The 20526-nt window shown below is 47.0% G+C and overlaps 2 protein-coding genes across 3 annotated transcripts in view; one reads left to right on the forward strand and one right to left on the reverse strand.

The window, feature by feature from the left end:
* The window catches only part of LOC125394293 (uncharacterized), a 114513-nt gene extending 106719 nt beyond the window's left edge, over positions 1-7794 (forward strand). Inside the window, exon 4 of the mRNA XM_087898460.1 lies at positions 7076-7794. Within this exon, the coding sequence (XP_087754586.1) occupies positions 7076-7163 (88 nt within the window). The 3' untranslated portion in view covers positions 7164-7794. The remainder of the gene's footprint in view (positions 1-7075) is intronic.
* Positions 1-16782, reverse strand: part of Traf3ip2 (TRAF3 interacting protein 2) — a 42607-nt gene extending 25825 nt beyond the window's left edge. The window contains exons 1-2 of one of the 2 annotated variants that reach the window (XM_085690488.2): positions 16542-16782; positions 3228-4064 (exon numbers count right to left, since the gene is read on the reverse strand). In XM_085690488.2, the coding sequence (XP_085546614.1) occupies positions 3228-4056 (829 nt within the window). In that variant the 5' untranslated portion in view covers positions 4057-4064; positions 16542-16782. The remainder of the gene's footprint in view (positions 1-3227; positions 4065-16541) is intronic. The other variant, XM_048425022.3, reaches the window with a different exon arrangement.
* Between the last annotated feature and the right edge of the window lie 3744 nt (positions 16783-20526).

Consider the following 20526-nt stretch of genomic DNA (forward strand, 5'->3'; position numbering starts at 1 on the left):
CCTGTAGCCTTTAATGCATTATCTCATTTAGTCCTCACCGCAACCTCCCAGGAGTCCTTGCTGCTAGGCACATCATTAATATTCCAGGGCTGCAGTGTCCTGCAGAGAACCTTAAGCACTGGGCCACCCTGATACCTTCCCTGGGATTAGGGCTTTCAGGAGCAAGGGTCAAGGATATGCATCATGAACTAGACAAGCTCAGGTTTTATGCATTGTCCCTTTTGAGTTTTATTTATCTTTTAATTACAGGAATAGTTTGCTATTTAAAAATTACCAAAAGTATATAAGATTACAAAGAAAAATACATCTGCCCCCTCTTCATCCTTACGTTCTCTCGTGTTAATAGGTGGTTCAATCTTTCAGGACTTCTAAGGGTGTATATAAACATTTATAGTTTCCTTTTGAATGAACATGTATGGGATCAACTCTGTATCCTGCTTTCTGCCTTAATCCTTTTTATGTCAGAAAATGTACACTGTTTTGTGCTACACAACGGGGATCAAGTAGACCACTGAATAAATGAATCCTAACATGCAGGTGCTCTTTAACCTGTGTTAAGCTATGTCTCAACACACTCATTATAAACTGAGAACGTCAGGTCAAAATGTATTTACTGTACCTAAGCCCCTCAGCATCAATACCTTCGCAGCAGAGCACCCTATAACTGATGTGCTGTTTCCTTCCAGCTCTGTGGCTGACCATGCACTGTGGCTCCCTCCAGTCTCTACCCAATCCATCATTTCATACCATCCTGAAGTTACACTCTTAAATCAGGGATCAGCTCTACTGTTCTGGCCCCTTATTAATAGACAGTGGTTTGTTTTTTTACTTTCATACAATGTTTTATAAATGCATTGCTTATTTGTGTGTGCATGCATGTGTGTGCACACAGGGGTCAGAAAAGAGCATCAGATCCTTTGGAGCAGGCATTTACAGGATGCCCAGTTTGTTATGTGGGTGCTGGGATCCAAACTCTGATACCCCTGATCTTTCTGGTCACCAACCGTGTTTGTTTTTGTGTTTTGAGTTTTTTTACCTTTTAATAGCTTTTTTTTTTTTTTAAAAAAATAATGTGTGTCGGTGTGTGGGTTTATACACTTGAGGACAGGTGCCCACAGAAGCCAGAGGCATCGGATCTCCCTGCAGCTGCAGTTGTAGGCATTTGTGAGCTGCCTGATATGGGTACTGGGAATTGAACTCAGGTCCTCTGCAAGAGCAGCACAAACTCTTAAATGCTGAGCCATCTCCCCAGCCCCCAGTGTTTTAATAAATATGCTGTTTGTATTTTTGCTTGTTTGATGTTTCTATAGGACACACTACTAAAAGTAAGACTACTATCCAAAAGGGAGAACTCAAATTTTTGATAATGAAATTGCCTTCCAGAATTGCAGCAATTTCAGTTCCTACCAAAAGTATATGAAGTGTTCATTGTCTTTTACTCACTAACAGTAAGCATGTGCAGGGTCTTTATTTTTGCATCCATTATTACATAAAATGTACCATTACTTTTTAAAATTGTGTGTGTGTGCATGTGTGTGTATATACATGTGCTGAATATACATGTATGTGCATGCAGGTGTCCTTGGAAACTAGAGTATCGGATTTCCCTGGAGCTGGAGTTATAGGCAGTTGTGAGCTGAGAACTGAATTCAGGTCCTCTCCAAGAGCAGCAAATGCTTTTAACCACCGAGCCATTTCTCCAGCACCATTTGTGTCCTTTCTTAAGCTAGGTCTCATATGCATTTTGGCGCTTTGTATGTGAATTACTCCCATGTCCAGCCATTCTCTCCTGTCTGTCTCTCTTCATCTCTCTGCACTCTTAAGATCAAACACTCCCTTCCAACCCCCTTCAATGGGAGAAATACAGAGAGCAAGGGGAAGGTGAGCTGCCGAAAGAAAGCAGCGCTTAGGCATGAGAGACGAAGTGTCCCCATTCCGACATGTCTGCCTTAAAAGGAGGCTGCCCGAGAGGGCAATGCTTACCTCCAAAGGCTTCAACAGGAAAAACTTTCCAGTGGGAAGATCTTCCTGGACTCTCATTATCAGAGTCAGTGCTTGTTTTACTATCATGATGAAGCAATCTCCTGTCTGCTTAGGACTTGCAAGGCCTTTGACTAAGTGCTCACACTTCTGCACCTTTATCTAAGGGGTTAATCAGAAATGCAGATAAAAATAATGCTTGTCATAGTATTGATTATTAGACCAGAAAACAGAAACAACTTTAAATGTCTGAGAACAGAGAACAAGTTAATGATAACTCAGCAATATATCTAATGAAATACAGTTCAGCCTTTGAACATTTTATCTAGATTTTACATTTGCATGTGTGCATGTGTGTGTGTGTGTATGCGTGTGCCACAGTGCACATGTGGAAGCCAGAAGACAGTTTGCAAGATGGCTCTCCATCCATCATGTGGGTCCCAGGGATGGAACTCAGGTTTCAGGCTTGGCAGCAAGTGCTCTTAATCACTAAGCCATCTCACAAGCCCAATTCAACATCCTAAGCGATGCTGGAAGAAGTACATTCAGTGTCATTGGAAAGTATTTTATATTAGGTATATTTGCAAGCAAAGGATAAAAAAAAAACCAATGAAGTATATGTGGCAAAATCCTAATAGGGAATTCTATTTGGGTAAAGGAAATATCCCTTTTCAACTTTTGGGCATATTTCGTTTGGAGGAAACTCGCCTCATATTGCTGTTAGCAGAAAAAGTATCTTTACCTACAGGTAAGTAGAATATCAACAGCTTTTAAAACTAACCTGGAGACTTCTGAGAACTAAACCGGACACCTGCTTACCAAAGTTCAGTTGCAGTGACTCAGACTTAAGAAATTGACCACACCTGTGCTGTGGTTGGCACCCAGCAGGCACCCGGTCCCTCCCACATTTTCTGCCAACTCTGATGGGAAGGGAACAGGGAAAGGAAGAACCCAGAAAGAAGCCCCAAGAACTAGGACAAATGAATTTTCTAGCAATCATCAGCGCATCTCTCTGCCTCAAAGCAGATTTTCAATTGCTCAACAGGGGGATCCACTTTCTCCTGAAAGTTTCCTAGAGGGAGATTTAAGTGAGTCGGGCCTTGGCCAAGAAAATGCACCCTACTAAGCCCCCCTGGCAACCAGCTGCATGCTGAAATACCGTGCCCCAGAGAACACTATCCCTAACTGCCAGTCTTCTGACATGGGCAGTGTTGTTCAGAAGCCCAGAAGCGATAAAGATCACTTACATGGCACCTGGTGATAGGGCCCTCCCGGACAATGATACTGATAGTTCCATGGAGCCTGTGGGGAAGGATTGAGAGGAGGCCTCTGTGCACATGCTGGATACCTCTGAAGTTCAAACTGAGGGAACTCCCGGGACCTCAGAGGCCCAGGGAGGTCTTGCAGGTAACATGTGGAGGTGAGGGGCAGTGGCCTTTCCAGCTGCCTGATGCCCAGGACATCGTGCGGCTGGGAATCATACCCGGTGTCTATCGTGGGCACATCTGGGGCTGTTCTGTTCCTGTGGGGCCGGGGCCGAGATATCGTCTCTTGGCCACCGCTGGAGGAGTCCGCCAGAGCATTAGGCAAACTTGGGTCCGATGTGTCTGAGTCATGGCCAGTGTCGGGAGAGGCTGCCGAAAGCTGAGCTCCCAGCCGTCTATTGCGTTTTTCCAGAAGTGAAAACCGGTGCTCTGGAGGGAGGGCGCCAAGCACAGACTCCGACTCAGGCTCGCTGGCTTCGGATGAGCATGAGCAGAATCCCTTGCCAGGATCAGGGTGCCTTCTAAAGAAACTGGCATCGCTCTCCTCCAGGACTTTAGTGCGCAGGTCGGTGACCTGTTGTGACACGGGCTGGTGATGGGCAAGTTTCAGGGGAGGAGGGCGAGCCTGACAATGGTCTCCTGAAGCGTGGCGAGAGGCTTGGCGTGCTGACAAGCTGCTGGGTGCCATGTTCCTTGTATTTGGAACAGGTGGTTCCAATTCCTCTTCCAGGGAATATTCTGGGATTGGTTTCAGCAATTGACTTGGGAATGGTTCTGATTCGTCAACCTCCACAGGAATGCTTCGGCTCATTCTAGTTTCTGGAACAAGAGAAAACAAGCCACAGTCTCAGAAGATAGAGCCATGCTTGGAGCCCCCATCTTCTGACCTTAAAGGACCTGGTTCAGGATGTGGTTTAAATTAACAGTAGTGTGACACCACCGTCTGCGGGGCCCCAGTCACACCGAGTTGTGTACTCAGCCATTCCAGGCAAAGGCACTAATGTGTATTAAGATATTTTATCTGGAAGGCAATTGAAGAAATATGAGCAGAAGTCATTGTGTGGTAGGAACTGCTTACCAGCAAGGGAAAACCACGGGTGAAAAGCAACTGCCACATACTGAGAAGAGAGAGATTATCAGAAAGTGGGCTGCCTTGTGTGTTTGGAATGCACGATAGTTGTGTGTTCCTGTGTGTGCGTACCCTTCTATATGGGTGTAAATGTGTGATGTACACAGACCACACTAAGGGCGGTCAGGAGTGCAATGAGAGTTTTACCTTTTGAACTTACATTTTATTTATTTTTTTGCTCCAGTTGGCTATTGCTTAATAACACTAAATAAACCTAATAATACTAAATACGTTTCTTAGAAAAAGAAAGCACAAGCTTAAAAGCAGGTCATGGTGACATTTTCCACTTAACAACTTGGGTCATTTGGAGGATGTATTTACCTCCAGGCACTGGGCCTGTAATAAAGGTAGCCATGACTAAAGGCTTGTTAAACTCCCCTTGGCCCCCAGAGCAGAGCCCAGGATCCAAGAAATACTGCTTTTACCTCTAAAAATCGACTTAACACAATGGGGAGGGAGGAGAAGCTTCCCTTGTCTGTCTAATCATTAGCTAGTTGCTGTGATGCCCAGCTGTTGGGCAAACAGGAAAGCCTGGGAGATGGGGTGCTATTGGGACACTAGGGGGTTCACAGAAGGCTGCAGAGCAAGTGTGGTAGGAGAGAGCTAGTGAGCAAGTGTGGGAAATCCCGGTGGTTCGTTCTACAGAGGGCCTCTATACACAGCACACTTCAAATACTAGAGAGAAAAAGGCTGTATGTGGAGTTTAAATTCCAACTTTGGATCCTTGCAGCCTTTCAGCTACCCCTGTTTATGGAGAGCCTAGTGTGCCTAAAGTCACAGAGTACATAAATTACTGTTCTAAGGCAGCTTTGGAGAATAGGAATTTCCAGGCTTTTATACCCTGTGCCCGCTCCAATAAGAGAGGGCAGCCTGCACGATAGTGTTCCCCTTTCACAGAGCGGGCCAACAGTTTGCTTCTAGATAGAACCCAGGGCTTTCCAGAGTAGGCGAACATCTACTAAGGTAGAGCTTTGGTCCCTGTCCACTGGACTTAACTGTCTACAGAAAGCCAGGCATGTTAGCACATGCCTATAGTTACAGAGGCTGAGGCAGGAGAATCACTTAGGCTGAGGAACAAAGCATTGTTCTCATGCCCTTGCTGCTGCAATCCTGTGCTCTTCCTGGCACATGGGCCGCAGCTTCAGCGTCCAGCTGCCCTCAGCCGTCCCATCCCAGGCTGTCGTACACATCCGTTGGAAGAGATCCCACCCTCTAACTTGGTTAGAGCTTTTGAAAAGGACTAAGAACCTACCAAAAGATAAAAAAGTGGCCCACCATTTTACTATTTCAAAATTATTTCCTGTTAGCCTTATAATTTGTGTGCAGCCACAGAATGGGATACACTGTGCAGCATGCTCTACAGCCGGCTGGGAAGCAGAAGTCGTCTCTCAGGGGTGGCCGAGGCTGTGTGAGCCCCTGCACGCCTCTGTGAGCCCGCGGATAAGTGAGAGGGTGAGGAGGGGTGGACAGCGAGCCAGCTAGCAAAAGGATGACATTCTGCCGGCTCTTGTCATGTGATTCACATCCACTGCTCAAACTGCAAACACTTCGGGAACAAGTGTTCCTAATCTTCCTGAGTTTTCAAATGTGGATTTCTGAGAAGTAACCTTCTACCCAAAGCAAAGTTTCAGATTTGACTTTTCTAGCTCAGAGGTCTGCCAGGGGCTACAGGGAGGCTAATATCACAGGTGACAAGTGTGGCCATCTCACATGCTTTAAGACTGGTCTGTAAAGGGGCACATGGCCCCTCAGGTGCAGGAAACAAACCTGTCATGGGAATGACAACCCTCACAGTAACACTGTAGCATCAGTAATCACTACAAAATAAGAATGGACCCTGAGGTTTGAAGTGAGTCACCACCAAATACACACAGACAGCGAGCCCTTACTCCATGTTAGTAGCCCACCCCCAAGGCATAAGCTCAATTACAATTGTTTTGCTTTTTAAATGTCTACGGGTAGTGCAGAATGAAAGGAAGAACAAGGAGACAGTGAAAGCTCACCAGAAGTATTCCTAAACATGGACAGCCTGTGCCTCCTGTGTGTCTCTTGAGCTACATAAGAGAGAAAGCACTCAGGCAGGCAGCAGGACCTACCCCAGGGTCTTTGCACTCCTTCTCACTTAGAATACCTGAGTGGCTCCCTTCCTTTCTCCTCAATTGTCACCTTCTCAGTGAGGTCCCCCTGGACTCCCTTGGTAAAGTGTTTACAGTCTCCCCTCACTTCCATTCCCCCTCTGTTTTTCCATCCTCTTTAGCATCCATTACCATCTTACATATTCCACCAAGATATATAATGTAAACATTTAATCCTGCTTGCTTCCAAAGTATAATTTCACCACACCACAGCTTGTCAGTCCGCTACCCACAGCCCTGACCAACACCTAGAACCTCACCCAGCGCTAGTAGACGCTCTGTAAAGGTGTGCTGACTGAATAAATGATTGCTGTCTATTGTACAGTAGTACTTGCTGCTTGATGGTTCCCTGGCAGGGTTGGCATTTGTAGACCTGGAACCTCCCAGCTCTAGCCCTGGTCAGAACTGGTCAGCCCTGCCCAACCTTCCCGGCAGTCACAGGGAGCAGCTACACATAGGTTAGAGGGTTTAATCAAAGATGCAGTTTTCACTGCAGTAAGACATTGTAAAAATATTATTCCTTAAAAACAACCCAGTATTTCTCCACTTTTCTTGTTCTCTTCTAGGCTTGCTCCGTGTTCTGTTCATGTGACTCTCACCCTGCTGTGGCCTGTACTCCAGTCCCTGACACAAGGCAAGTCTGGACTGATGTAGAAAGTCCCTGCTCAACTAGCCATGACTTTGGAGAAAGCCCCGACCTCTGAGCGGACAGAAGGCCTGGACATCAGTGCGTGGGAGCCCTGGAGCCTGCATTGCTGGGACAGCTCCAAAAGACTGTGAAGCACAGGCTTGTCAGACCTGGAGAATAAAAGCATGTCTGCCACACCGTGGCCCTCTCTGCGGGAAGGGAGAGGCTAGGAGGGAACCTGGTGGGTGGGGTTATGGCTGGGACTCCTCTGGAACTTTCAGGGCAGGTGCCAGGCCCTGCTTACAGACTATGATAGGGCGGGGCCTCCATGCCTTGGGTGAGCAGATTCTCCCTTGCTTTCCCAGGAGGAAATAAAGAACTATCAGAATTGTGAGTCTGTGCCCCTTGACAGAGCAGTTTCACCTCTAAGAATTCCCTCTGCAGAGAAGTGTGCACATCGTGCCAAATGACGTCTGTTTAGACAAGGGATGCAGCAAAGACTCGAGATAGAATGGCTCTGGGTTCAAAATGCATTGTGTATCTGGACAATGAACACTGTCTTTTCACAAATAACAGGGGAGTGCCACATGAACTGAAGTGGAAACAGCTCCAAATGTATTAAGTTAAAAAAAAATAAAAGAGCAAATCATCGTGCAACATGGCTGTCTGTGATGTAAGACTGTGTGTGTGTGTCATCTCCTAGAAACAGAATAGTGGTCATCTCTGGGCAGGGAGCAAGGGGGATTCACTTTCCAGAACGGCCTGAGCCTTTCCTAACGTGTACCGAGTGTGTATCTGTCTACCAGACTCTGTTAGAAATGTAAGGACTCCACCATTGACCTGGTGTTCACAACGATTAAGAACCAATACCAATCGTGACCCCTACTCCACCTCCAGGAGCCCGTGAACTCCTCAGAACAGAAAAGACAAAACAGAGTGCCCACTGGCTGGCTGAGCTGCAAATGGATGCTGGGTACCGAACAACTGCCAGAGTGAATGGCTGCCACAGTCAGGAACAGTTGTCCCCCTCTGTTCCAGCTCCAGAGACAGCAGCCCTGCTCTTGGAAGTCTCACTCACCCACTTTAGGCTGAGAACTGCAATTGCTGTGTTTTCAGCTCTCGTATTTGGATTCCCTCTTCTTTTTTCTTTTTGTAAGAGAGGGTATCACTGTGTACCAGTCATGTCCGTGACTGTCCTGGAACTACACATAGACCAGGTGGGCCTTGATGTAGCCTCTGCCTCCTGAGTGTGTGTGTGGGGCTGTTTTCTTTTGTTATGTGTATGAGTGTTTTGCCTGCCTATATATTTGGTACCACATCTGTGCCTGGTGCCCTTGAAGGTCAGAAAAGGACATTGAATCCCCTGGAACTCGAGTTACAGGCAATGGAGAGCTACCACGTAGGTGCTGGGAACTGAACCTGGGTCCTCTATAAGGGCAGCAGCCTCTGGTCACTGAGCCATCTCTCCAGCCCTCCTCATTCTCTGCCTTTCTGTCAGTTTCTCGGTCTCTCCCCAAACCTCTGGCTTTGCTCTTCCCCTCCCAGGTCCGAGGCTGTTGTCTTCTACTCTCCCCCAGAAGGATCAGCTTTGCAGATGAGATCTTATCCAGCAAAGACACTCCCCTGGTACGGGATAATTATCTGTATTCTGTCAATCATGTATTTTAATAAAATGCTGATTGGCCAGGCAGGAAATATAGGCGGGTCAACCAGACAGGAAGTAGAGGTGGGACAATGAGAATAGGAGAAGGCTAGGGAGGAGAAGCACCCTCCACCATTCCCGCCCAGATCACCGAAGAGGCAACATGTGAGCTGTCACACTGAGAAAGGTACTGAGCCGTGTGGCTAACATAGATAATGATAATGGATTAATATAAGTTACAAGGACTAATAAGAAGCCTGACCTAATGGGCCAATCAGTTTATAACCTAATATAGACTCCGTGTGGTTTTCTTTGGAACTTGCCGGTTGTGGGGTACCAGGCAGGACAGAAACCCCAACAAGCCGGCCCTCATGTTATACTCCCCTGAGGACGTGTGCCCCTGGTTCACATTGTGATTGCTCACACTCCTTCTTCCCACCTTTCTCTGCACTCAGCCCAGCCACTCTGCTCAGATCTCCCAGCATCCATTTCCTACCGTGTCATCTCACACCTCCACTCACCAGAGTCCTAGAAAGGAGCCCAGTGGTCTACACAGAGTTCTATGATCTCACCAGGACCTTGGTCCCTCTGGTCACCCTGGCCTCCCCTTTTGCATTCCATCAGACGGCTTCCTTCCCCTTCCTGTTTGAAACCCAAGGCTCCCTCAGGATACAAGCTAACAGACCTAAAGTCATGGTCATGCTCTCGGTTTGCTGTGGCTCTGACATACAAGTGACCTTGCCCTGAATCAGCATGTGTTTCTCAGGTGTGAGCTATGCACAGAACTTAACTCCTTCTGGATGCAGACATCTGGATTGTGATTGCTCCCCTCCCAGCTGTGTAATTAAATGCTATGACCATGACAAAGTTACTTAACTTCTCCAGGTGTCATTTTTCTAATTTACAAAAAGGAGGGACTAGCAAGTCTGTTCCCATAAGGGTGTTACAAGGCTAAAAAGTATAGCATGCCCAGGGCCGAGCCTGGTCCACATCCAATTCTTAAGTTATTTTTAACCCAGAGAGAGACATGGCTTTGGAATAGTTTTTCTAGATGCTGTCCCGCACAGGTGTACCAACTACAAAGAGTGTCATCTGATCCTAGTGTATGGGAACCGTAGCTGTGTAACCAGAGTGTACACGAGAGGACTCCACCACATTTGATTCACATCAGTTCACCTGGTCCTGGGTCACAGGCAGGGTGAGAGGCCCACTCTGCTGTTCCTTCAGGATACACATTAAAGAGCTTTGTGAAAGCCACACAGGAGACTGGTGAAGGCAAACCTACCTAAGGCTCTATCTCCCAGCAGATAGAATGGTGGAAACAAACCATTGAAATCCACGCTTGGCACATTTTCCCTACAAAGGACCAAATAGCACATCCTTTATAGTTTATGGTTTATATGATGTCCCTTTCTTGTATTTCAGTGTGTGAGTGTGTGTGTGTGTGTGTGTGTGTGTGTGTGTGTGTGTGTGTGTGTGTTGAGAGAGAGAGAGAGAGAGAGAGAGAGAGAGTTTATCTTATTCCCCTGAGGCAGGGTCTCTCACTGAACCCAGGCTGACTGGCAGGTGAGGTCCTAGGATCCACCCGTCTCTGATCCCCAGCACTGGCTTAAAGGCCTGCACAGCCATGTACATCTTTTTTCACGGGTCCTGGGAATTTGAACTCAGGCCCTTCATGCTTGCTCAGCCCCTAGTGCCTCACTGCTTAGTGTTGTGGGCTTTGTTTAACAACCCTTTAAAACCAAAGCTAGGGGCTGGAGAGATGGCTCAGTGGTTGAGCGTGTATACTTCTTGTGCACAGGGCCTGCGTTCTGTACCCAGAATCCACTGGGAACACAGCATCCATGGATGGCTTAGAACCTATAACGAGTTCCAGAGGGACCTAGTGCCTCTGTCCACCACAGACAGCCTTACTCACATGCACATACCATGCCTCCTCCACACAACTAAAAATAAAAAAATTAAATTAATATAAAAATAATTCTTAGCACTAGGCTAATATAGGAAAGACCTCATGGGCTACTTTTGGCCTAAGGGCTGATAAAGATTATACTGATGAAGCAAAATGCTAACCTAATAAAATGGCTCTAGTTAAGAAACATTGACCTCTTACCTGTTCCTGTTAATATTTACTGAATGTTGCTGTGTGTAAAATCGTTACAAGGATCTTTACACACAGTATAAAAATACTCATTTAGTTCTCACTGTGACCTGAGTTGATAGGTGCTGTCGTTGGTTCTGTTTTATAATGGGGAAACTGAGGTACAGGAAGGTTAAAGAACTTCCTCAAGGTCCTATGGCCAGTAGCTGTTCAGCCCAGAACCGGCGGGCTGAGCCGTCTGCATTGACGCTCTATTTATTTGAGAGGGCGGGCAGCCTAAGTGGGAACTGCCAGCAACTCTGTTCTAAGTCGGTTTCAGAGCGGTCATCTTGACCTGGAGGGGCGTGGGCGCGCATCTCCAGTGAAGGAGGAAGCCTAGTCATCTTTCTCTGGTGCCGTTACAATGGAGGGCGCTCTGAGACCAGAGCGGCATCTTGACCTGGACCAGCGTGGGCGCACACCTCCGGTGTTCACCCAGGCCCCACAGGAGGAAGCCTGAGCGACTTTCCCTCGTGCCATTACAATGGAGGGTGCCGACTGCAGAGGCATCTTGATTTGAAAAAAAGCCCTTGATTGGATCTCATTAAATTTTAATCATAAACTGAATTCAAACTAAATTGAAACCTGGATGACAGAGCACAAACAAAGGGCAGTGATAAATGGCAATGCAACTGGGACGGGGACAGCGTCCAGGGGACATCTCCGAGGCAAGGACGGATGGGATGTAATGAAGGTGCTGTGTCCCTGGAAGAAGACAAATAGCAGACAAGGAACAGAGGAAGGGCAGCAGTGAGCAGCCTGAGTAATTAATAAACGCTGCCACTGCTCCTGAGTAATCAAGACTAGCTAGGCACCAACTGATTGGATTTGGGTTCGGTTTTTTTCAGGCATGGTTTCATGGAATCCAGCCTGGCCATGAAATCCTGATTCTCCTGCCTCCACCTCCTAAATGCTGAGATTATAGGCAAGCCCCATTATACCAGACTATTTTTGTTTTTATCTATTTATTTATTTATTGGTTTTTCAAGACAGGATTTCTCTGTAGCTTTGGAGCCTGTCCTGGAACTCACTGTTGTAGACCAGGCTGGCCTTGAACTCACAGAAATCCCCCTGCCTCTACCTCCTGAGTGCTAGGATTAAAGGTGTGCACCACCACTGCCTGGCTGAATTTTTTTTTCATCTGTATGTATGTATGTCGACACATGCAGTACACATGTGTGTGTGCTTGTGAAGGCCCAAGGTGGACACCAAGTATGTCGCCCAGTTGCAGGGACATGTGTGTGGAGGACCGAGCCTGACACCAGTGACTTCCTCGGTCACTCTCCACCTTCTGTAACGAGGCAGAGTTTCTCCCACCTGGACTTTGTGGGTAGAATGGCTAGCCAACTTGCTCCAGGAATTTCCTGTCTCTGCCGCTAAACAATGGGGCTCTAGGGGGTCTGCCACACCCACTTGACTCGTAGGTGGGTTCTGGAGATCTGAACTCCAGTCCTGAATTTATTTCGTTCTTTAAAAAAAAAAATTACAGTTTGGGTTACTGATAAAGTTGAAGAGTCCTAGAGACATATAGCATGAATATTTTAGGGGGCCATAATAAATAGCATATACATTTATAGTTGGGAGGGTCCTGAAATCCAATTTGGATCAGATACTTTTAATTACAGATCCTTGGGGTATTTTTTTTTTTACTCTCTAGGGGATAATTTAAATTTTCTTTTTACATTTATTTTTTTTATATGGTGTATTGCCATGGCACCCATACACAGGTCAGCAGACAACCAGGCAGGAGTCTGCTCTCCATTTTCTACCATGTAGATCCCTGACATCAGACTCAGTCTGTCAGCCGGGTGGCATGCACCTTTAGGAGCTGAGCCATATTCTTGCTGGCCCCCAAAGAGTCATTATGTGTGTGTCTAAAACTCACAGATCTTTAGAAATATCTGCAAACTCAAGAATTTCTTCGTCTACTGTCCAAATGTATGCAAATTACCATAAGGCTGTTTTGCTTAGTGGAAGCTTAGTTTGGGGTGAACCGGCCAACTCGGGTTCAAACTCCACTGAGCAAGCACTTCCAAGCTTACTTGCAGAATTTCCCTGAGAGAGAAGCTGTTCCATTAGGGTTTGCCAGAGGCTTTGAGGCGGTATGAGCCTTGGAGACAAGGAACATTCCCTGGACTCTGCATAGGAAGACTCACACCAGGCTGAGGGCAGTTAGGACACTCTCCTCTGACTTGCAGAAGTGACCTTGGGACTGGAGCGCAGACACTTCTGGGAACAGACCGCCTACCACACTGAAAGGTGCTAATAAAAACATTTAGAGCAACAACCTCAAGCCAGCTCGGGCGCTTTTGTTGCCGTGGGTTTGTTTGTCTGCTTGTTTTTTTTTTGTTTGTTTGTTTGTGTGTTTTTGCTTACTTCACACGAGGTGGTCTTTCTAAAGCCCCCTTTTGTGATTCCTCATTCAGGTCACAAAGTGAAGAAGAGGGACAGGAAAGATGGGTCAGAAAAGGGTTTGGAAGAGAGAAGGAAGACAGAACCACTATTGCTGTGGGAGGAAAATCTTGTAATCGGTCTGTAGTACAGGTGCAGAAAGGGTCAAGGGGACAGTCCCAGGAGAAACACAGGAATGTGCAGGGCGGGCCAGTGGCCAGGTTGTCTAGGCAGGCGACTCAGGATGGGAAAGTTCAAAGATGGGCGTGAGACCTGTTTACCCTTGGAGAGGAAAGGAAGAATGTGGAAGGCTGGGCACAGCAGCCAAGTTTCCTTCACCACTTGGCGTTGCCAAGACCCCATGTAGACCAGGTCTGCAGTGGGCGAGAGGACAGGCTGTGTGAGGGTCTCCCACCCATCAAGCTGCTTCATTTCAGCAGGGCCCAAGTCAAAATGGTAGCATTCTAAGGACGCCACCCTTCCTCAGTGGGTTTATAGCCTGTGGTCTCCAAGAAGGTCTGTGTGCACACCCATATATGCACACCCGCCACGCACATATACACCAGCATGCACACCTGCACACACACATGCACCAGCAGAGTAAGCAGAGCACTGAGGTTGGAGCACACACAGTCTCTAGGAGGCATGCTGAGTAGGAGACAAAGAAGGTTGGTGTGGGAGAAGAAACCCTGTGTTTCATGAACTATGACAGCGCATCGAGAAGAAACAGGAGAGGCCTAAGGGACAACTTCTAGATTCCAAATATCGGATACTTCTTGTGAAAAGCCAGCTGGACTATTCTGATAAGGAAATGGAATCAAACATTATGGGTCATTTGGTTGAATGTGAGAGGTACGGGAAGTGGCCTGTGCCTCCATCTGCGCTCTCCGGCAGCAATTGCCTGCAGTCCGTACATGGACGCTTTTAAAGGCTAATCTAAAATTGCCTGCAGACGAAAACGATTTGAATTCAGGATCTAGCTGAGATTTCCATTCTGCGACGTGTAAAACATTGATTTAATTTAGACAAACCACTCCACCGTCATCTATCTTGCTGAATGCCCTGTTAAACGACGCCTGGAAATGTGACTTTCTCCTCTTCTTTTAATTTTCAGTCTATTTGAAAGTCACTGGTGCTTTCGTCTTGGGAGGTGCGGGCTTGAACGCTTTATGTCTTTGTACCCTCTGAGAATCCCTGAGCAGAGGACGCTTTCCCTCCAGCATCCTGTCTCACTGCCCATCCCTTACTCCTGCTTAGCCAGACCATGCAGTGAGCACAGCAGAATGGCCTCATCGCCCATCTCCTCACACCCGTGGAAGGGCTGGGAAGAGCAGCACCCGATCAAGAATGGCTTAGGGAAGCCTTCACCGATCCAAGTGAGGCTGGGTGGCCGCTGGCAGCCGCATGGACCTGCTACTCTGGTTTAGATGATAATGCTTCAAATGTAAACCGAGAATCAGGAACTCGTCACAAGCAAGATGTGTTGGAGGCCTGGTGCCCTTATTCCAGAACACAGAGAGCCACCTTCAAACACCATGAGGCCTACACTAGAGCATTTTCCCCAATAGAGAGTTTCACAATACCCAAGTCTGCCAGTCCCTCCAGCCAGAACCTGCTGGGACTGTACTGACAGTAACTGATCAAAAGAAACAATAATTTTGTTTTTTAAAGCTGTGGTTTGGAAAAGGTTAAGGACCCAGTGGACCTGCCATCTAATAATGAGTCTAACCCTAGTCACCAGCCTTACATGGTGCTTGGATGTGTTTCACAGCCCCCTTGCCCCTCCTATTAAAGGCCCACACACTGACTGCTGGGGCCAGGAGTACCTTCTTGCTCCAGCTCCTGGCCTCTGAAGCAGGATCCGCTGCCAACCCTGGAGGCTGCCTTGACTCTCCGCGAACACATGGGACATGAGCTAAATTCAAGAAATCCCATTTTCCCCTATGTGGTTAAAGCCAAAAATGATGGCTGGAGTCTAGGCAGCCCTCCTGCAGAGCTGCAGCTGACTCTCCCGCCCCCATCCCACCACAAGCTGCCCTGCCCTGACAGCAGCTTTACCTTCGGCCTGGAAAGCAGATGAGGGGAACTGAAAAACTTTTTAAAAGTGTATGTTCAAGGAGCCTGAGTACCTCTGCGGTGTTTGATGGCATGCCAGGTTCTGTGGGAAGGGGGGCTGGGAAAAAACATAAGAAGCCAAGGCCTTCCTAATGGACTAGTAGGTAAAATTTATATGTGTAATAATCAGTAAACAAAGCATGTCTTCTAAGACCACCCATTATGGTACCCTTCAGGGACTACGCTGGCCTTGTTTTGTTAGAGAGGAATTTAGACATAATCATGTTAGTACACACACACACACACACACACACACACTCACACACGCACTGCAGATGAAGAAATCCAGGCTTCTGGGAGCCAAAGAGGATTGCCTAAGAGATGGACCCACACAAAGTGGAAGGAGAGCTTGGAACCAAGCTTTCTGACCACTTTTTAAATTATTAATTTGGTCTCCTCTCACTCACTCCTTTAAATACAGTCTCGGTCGTCTAAGAGGCCACCGAGAACTAGGAAGTCACAAGAAAGCAGCTCCTAAAACAAGCGTTTCTCTCCCCACCCCACCCCACCCCCAGCACCAAGCAAAAGTCTGGCTAAGGGGAATGGAGGAGGGTGGGGGCGAGGGTGTCGAGCACTTCCTGACCCAAGAACGTGATGTTGACTTTCTTTCTTTTTTTTTTCACCCAGCATAAAACCAGGATAGGGAAAAACTGGGAGTTGGCCTTCCCGCTCTGTCACTGACGCATCTGGGGCTGGAAGCCAATTACTTAATCCTTGCTACCACGGCTCCCTCCTCGGAGAAACAGTTTTGATTTGTTTAAAAGACAGGTTCTTGCTACGTAGCCCAGGCTAGCTCTGTGCTCACTATGTAGCTTGATTTCTTGAAACCCGAGGAGACACTTGGAGTAGCTTGGTAGTGTCCTGTGTTCCTCTCATTAAAGAGTTAACCGCCGCCCGGCCAGCCTGAAACACTAAACCAGAGGCACATTTCTTAGTGGAGCTCTGTCGTAGTCTCAACTCAAAGCTGGTCTCCAGATGATGACAAGGTAAAGGTGGGGAGACCAGGGCGGGCGGAGGAAAGTGAGGCCGGAACATTCTGGTAAAGGAGAAAGCAGGGGACTGGAAACCCCGTCAGTGGTTAAAGAGGTCAAAGCAGACACCAATGAGATCACTCACCTACGATGGCCACAGACAGGCAGGCCCGGGGTGGGGGGTGGTCGCTGGCTCTGCTCTGGGGCTCCACCTCGGGCCGGGCGGCTCACACCTCCCTCGCCCTCTCCAGGTCCAGGTAAGTGGTAGGGCAGGCAGTGAAGCAGGAAGTGGATGCTGTATGCAAATCTCTACGGGGAGGAAGCCTCTGCTCCGCAGGCTCCCTATGGGCAGTGAATCAACCGCTGAGAAGTCTCTTTATTTCTTAAAACAGAAACCTCCTTCATTTACCAGAGAGAGTCAGCAACCAATTAGGCGGCGTCCTGATTTTACCACCCAGATAAGAAACTGTGAGGAATGCCCTGGCCTCGGGGTTACTGTGCGGTGCCTGAGAAGGTGTCTGGGGAGACTGAACTTGAGTGTTCAGGTTTCTTATTCCTTAACAGCTTCAAACAGAGGAGACTGGGACCTTATAATGGGAACGGATATGAAGCAAGAGGGTTTTTTTGTTTGTTTGTTTTTGTGTTTTGTTTTTACAGTGTCCTTTAACTCTCTAAAACAGATCTGCTACCCATAGCTAAGGAGCTAGGATTCTGTGCCTACAGCCTTGTGCAGAAGCACACACACACACACACACACACACACACACACATGCACACACACACACACACCCTCCACTTCTCATTCCACGATCTTAAGTTTATTTTTCATTTCCCTTTGTTTACTCAGTAGCCTACAGAATTTATTACACGAAGGGGGATGCTAGAGACAGGATGATACCGCAGCAGTGTGTGCCGGGTGATATAAATCCAGGTGATTTGCAATGCATTGGAGGGTGATGGGAACCAGTCTAGGTGTGAACCCAGCCTTGTCACCAGCCCTCACGGCTCTTTGGCTCTTTGGCTCTTCACCATGTCCCAGATGCTGCTGGACGTGCTCACCTGTAGGTGTCTCAGACTGAACCAGTCCTTGAAACTGGCTCTCTCCCCACTCTCTCGGAGGAGACAAGTCCTAGAAGGCCCCCAGCCAGGTTATACCAGGTCTACCCAGGTATTACCCTTGAAGCAGGTTGCTCCATGCGTTATAAGCAAAGGGAATGTGGCTTGTTTTTAAAACATTATGATAAAGGTGGCATTTATGGTATGTTTCTACAATGGAATGTTATGGAGATGTTAAAACAATAAAGGCTGGATTTGTTATTTCTACGAATTAACATGGAAAATAACCTCTGAGAAATTAGTTAATGAAACATTATTTTTGACAATATATACGATGACACGCACACGCATAGATGTTGACATATCTAGGGCATTGTCCACGACCTTGTAGACCATCACTCCATATATGCTGAATGATCAAGTCAGAAATGCCTGGAGCCAGATCTGGTAGGCAGCACAGATGTGTTATTCTCATATTTATTACCTCGACCTTGAATTTTCTTTTCTTTTCTTTTTTTTTTTCTTTTCCTTTTCTTTCAAGACAGTTGTTTCTCTGTATAGCAGCTCTGGCTGTCCTGGAACTTGCTCTGTAGGCCAGGCTGGCCTTGAACTCACAGAGATCCGCCTGCCTCTGCCTCCCAAGTGCTCAGATTAAAGGCTGTGCACCACCACCGCCTGGCTTCAGTCTTGAATTTTCTGCTTTGAAAATTATTATCAGATCTTTTGAGAGGATTGGGGAAAACAACTTTTTTGTGGAATGGCTGAAACCAGGATAATTGCGGGGGAGGGGCAGCTACCAATGCTGGGGAACTGAAAAGGGGGGAAGAATGGCATGGGAGGAGAGAATAACGGGGCATCCTTAAATGGGCTGGGTAGAGTCTCCGAGGTGCTTCCGGAAAGTTCTGCCTTTGGAATTCTTTCCATGAGGAGAGTCAAGACAGCCTTTTCTTCCAGTTCTCCACAAAATGAGAGCTGTGTGGCATGGGGGCCTGTGGGACACACACCGGATGCTGACGCTCTGCCTGCAGTTACTCAGCTCGCTCCTTCCTAAACCCATCACGAGCTTGGGGAATGGGGGAATGGGATAATAGCTCCTTGCTCAGAGCCTCTGCGGGGGCCCCTTCTGGAAAGCAGCCCACGGATGTAAACTGTTTATAGAGAGTCTCTCTGACTAAGAAACTTCTGTCTGAGCGGGGCTGCTGAGGTTTGACTGAAATACAGATGACCAAGGGCATGCCTGAGGTCTGGGACATAGACACCTCCCGCTCCCCGATGCTTCCCACTACCATCCAGATCCTCTTGTGTAGCCCCACAGAGAGCAGTTTTTCCCTGAGGACCTTTGTCCATTTTTAATCCTGAAAGCAGTCCTGTGAGGTGCAGTGACTGTCATTCCCCCTGTACCTTCGAGGAACACAAGGTTCAGAGACATCTAGTAACTTCTTGAAGGACACATAGCTAATTTGTGGAGCAGTCAAACTCAGAGCTGTCTCTTTCCTCCCTCAGTTGCTCAGCTCTGGCCTCCGTTTCCTACATGTCCACTACAAAGTGGAGCTTAAGCAGTTCACTTTACACAACTCTTGACAATGCTCAAGAGAAAGAAAGAAGCCATAAAGTGGGTGGATGCCAGTCATACTGGGTCCATGTTTACACATAGATTGCTTCTGTCAAAGAAGAAAATATGGACTTTTTATTTTATTTTTATTTGAGTCCAAATTATGGACTCAAGATAGAGGCCAGCCATTTCTTTCCTAGAAAAAGCCCTAAGGGAAGGATTTATACTTGACAGGTTCCAGGGGTTTCTGTGTCCTTGTCAATTAAGGTGTGTCTTGGTTGTATCTCTATTGTTGTGAGATGATACCATTACCATGGTAATATAGAAAAGAAAGTGCTTAATTTGGGCTTACTGTTTCAGAGGGTTAGAATCCATGAATCCATGATGGTGGAACAAAGTCATATTGGCAGGAACATCTGAGAGCTTACCTCTTCATGAGCAGGTAGAAAGCAGAGAAACAGTGAGAGAGAGAGAGAGAGAGAGAGAGAGAGAGAGAGAGAGAGAGAATGGTACCAGTCTTTTGAAACTTCAAAGCCCACCCCAGTGACAAACCTCCTCCAACAAGACCATACTTCTTAAGCATTCCCAAATCATTCCATGACTCTAGTCATATTTTTCTGTCCCTTCTACCAGCTCCCAAATAATGACACAGAGACTTCTTATTAATTATGAAAGTTTGGTCAATAGCTTAGGCTTATTCTTAGCTCAGTCTTATAACTTAAATTAACCCATCTCAGTGCTGTGGGACAATGATCTGTACCCTGTCAATTGTATTTTAATAAAACACTGATTGGCCAGTAGCCAGGCAAAAAGTATAGGTGGGGAGATGAGAACAGGAGAATTCTGGGAAGAGGAAAGAGTCAGTCTGCAGTTGTCACCCAGCTGCAGAGGAAGCAAGATGTGACTGCCTCGCTGATATAAGATATCAAACTATGTGACTGACGCAGAAAAGAACTATGGACTAATACAAGTTATAAGAATTAATAAGAAGCCTGAGCGAATAGGCCAATCAGTTTGCAAGTAATGTAGACCTCTGTGTGATCCTTTGGGACTTAATGGCTTTGGGACTGGGAGGGACAGAAACCTCTGGTAACAAATGGCGCCCAATGTGGGGACAATGGTCTGTATCCTGTCAATTGTATTTTAATAAAATGCTGATTGGCAGGTAGCCAGGCAGGAAGTATAGGCAGGGCGATGAGAACAGGAGAACTCTGGGAAAAGGAAAGATTCAGTCTGCAGTTGTCACCCAGCTGCAGAGGGAACAAAATGAGAGGGCCTCGCTGATATAAGATACAAAGCCACAAGGCTAACACAGACAAGAATTATGGGCTAATGTGAGATGTAAGAATAGTTAGTAAGAAGCCTGAGCTAATAGGTCAACTAGTCTATAATTAATGTAGACCTCTGTGTGTTTCTTTGGGACTGAACTACTGCAGGACTGTGCGAGACAGAAGCCTCTGTCAATATATCTCTATTAATCTATGTGCTTTTCCGAGGATCATGTACCTCCTCTATATACTAT

Source organism: Myodes glareolus, chromosome 1 (genome assembly GCF_982192425.1).
Source record: "Myodes glareolus chromosome 1, mMyoGla1.1, whole genome shotgun sequence".
Taxonomy (NCBI): Eukaryota; Metazoa; Chordata; class Mammalia; order Rodentia; family Cricetidae; genus Myodes; species Myodes glareolus.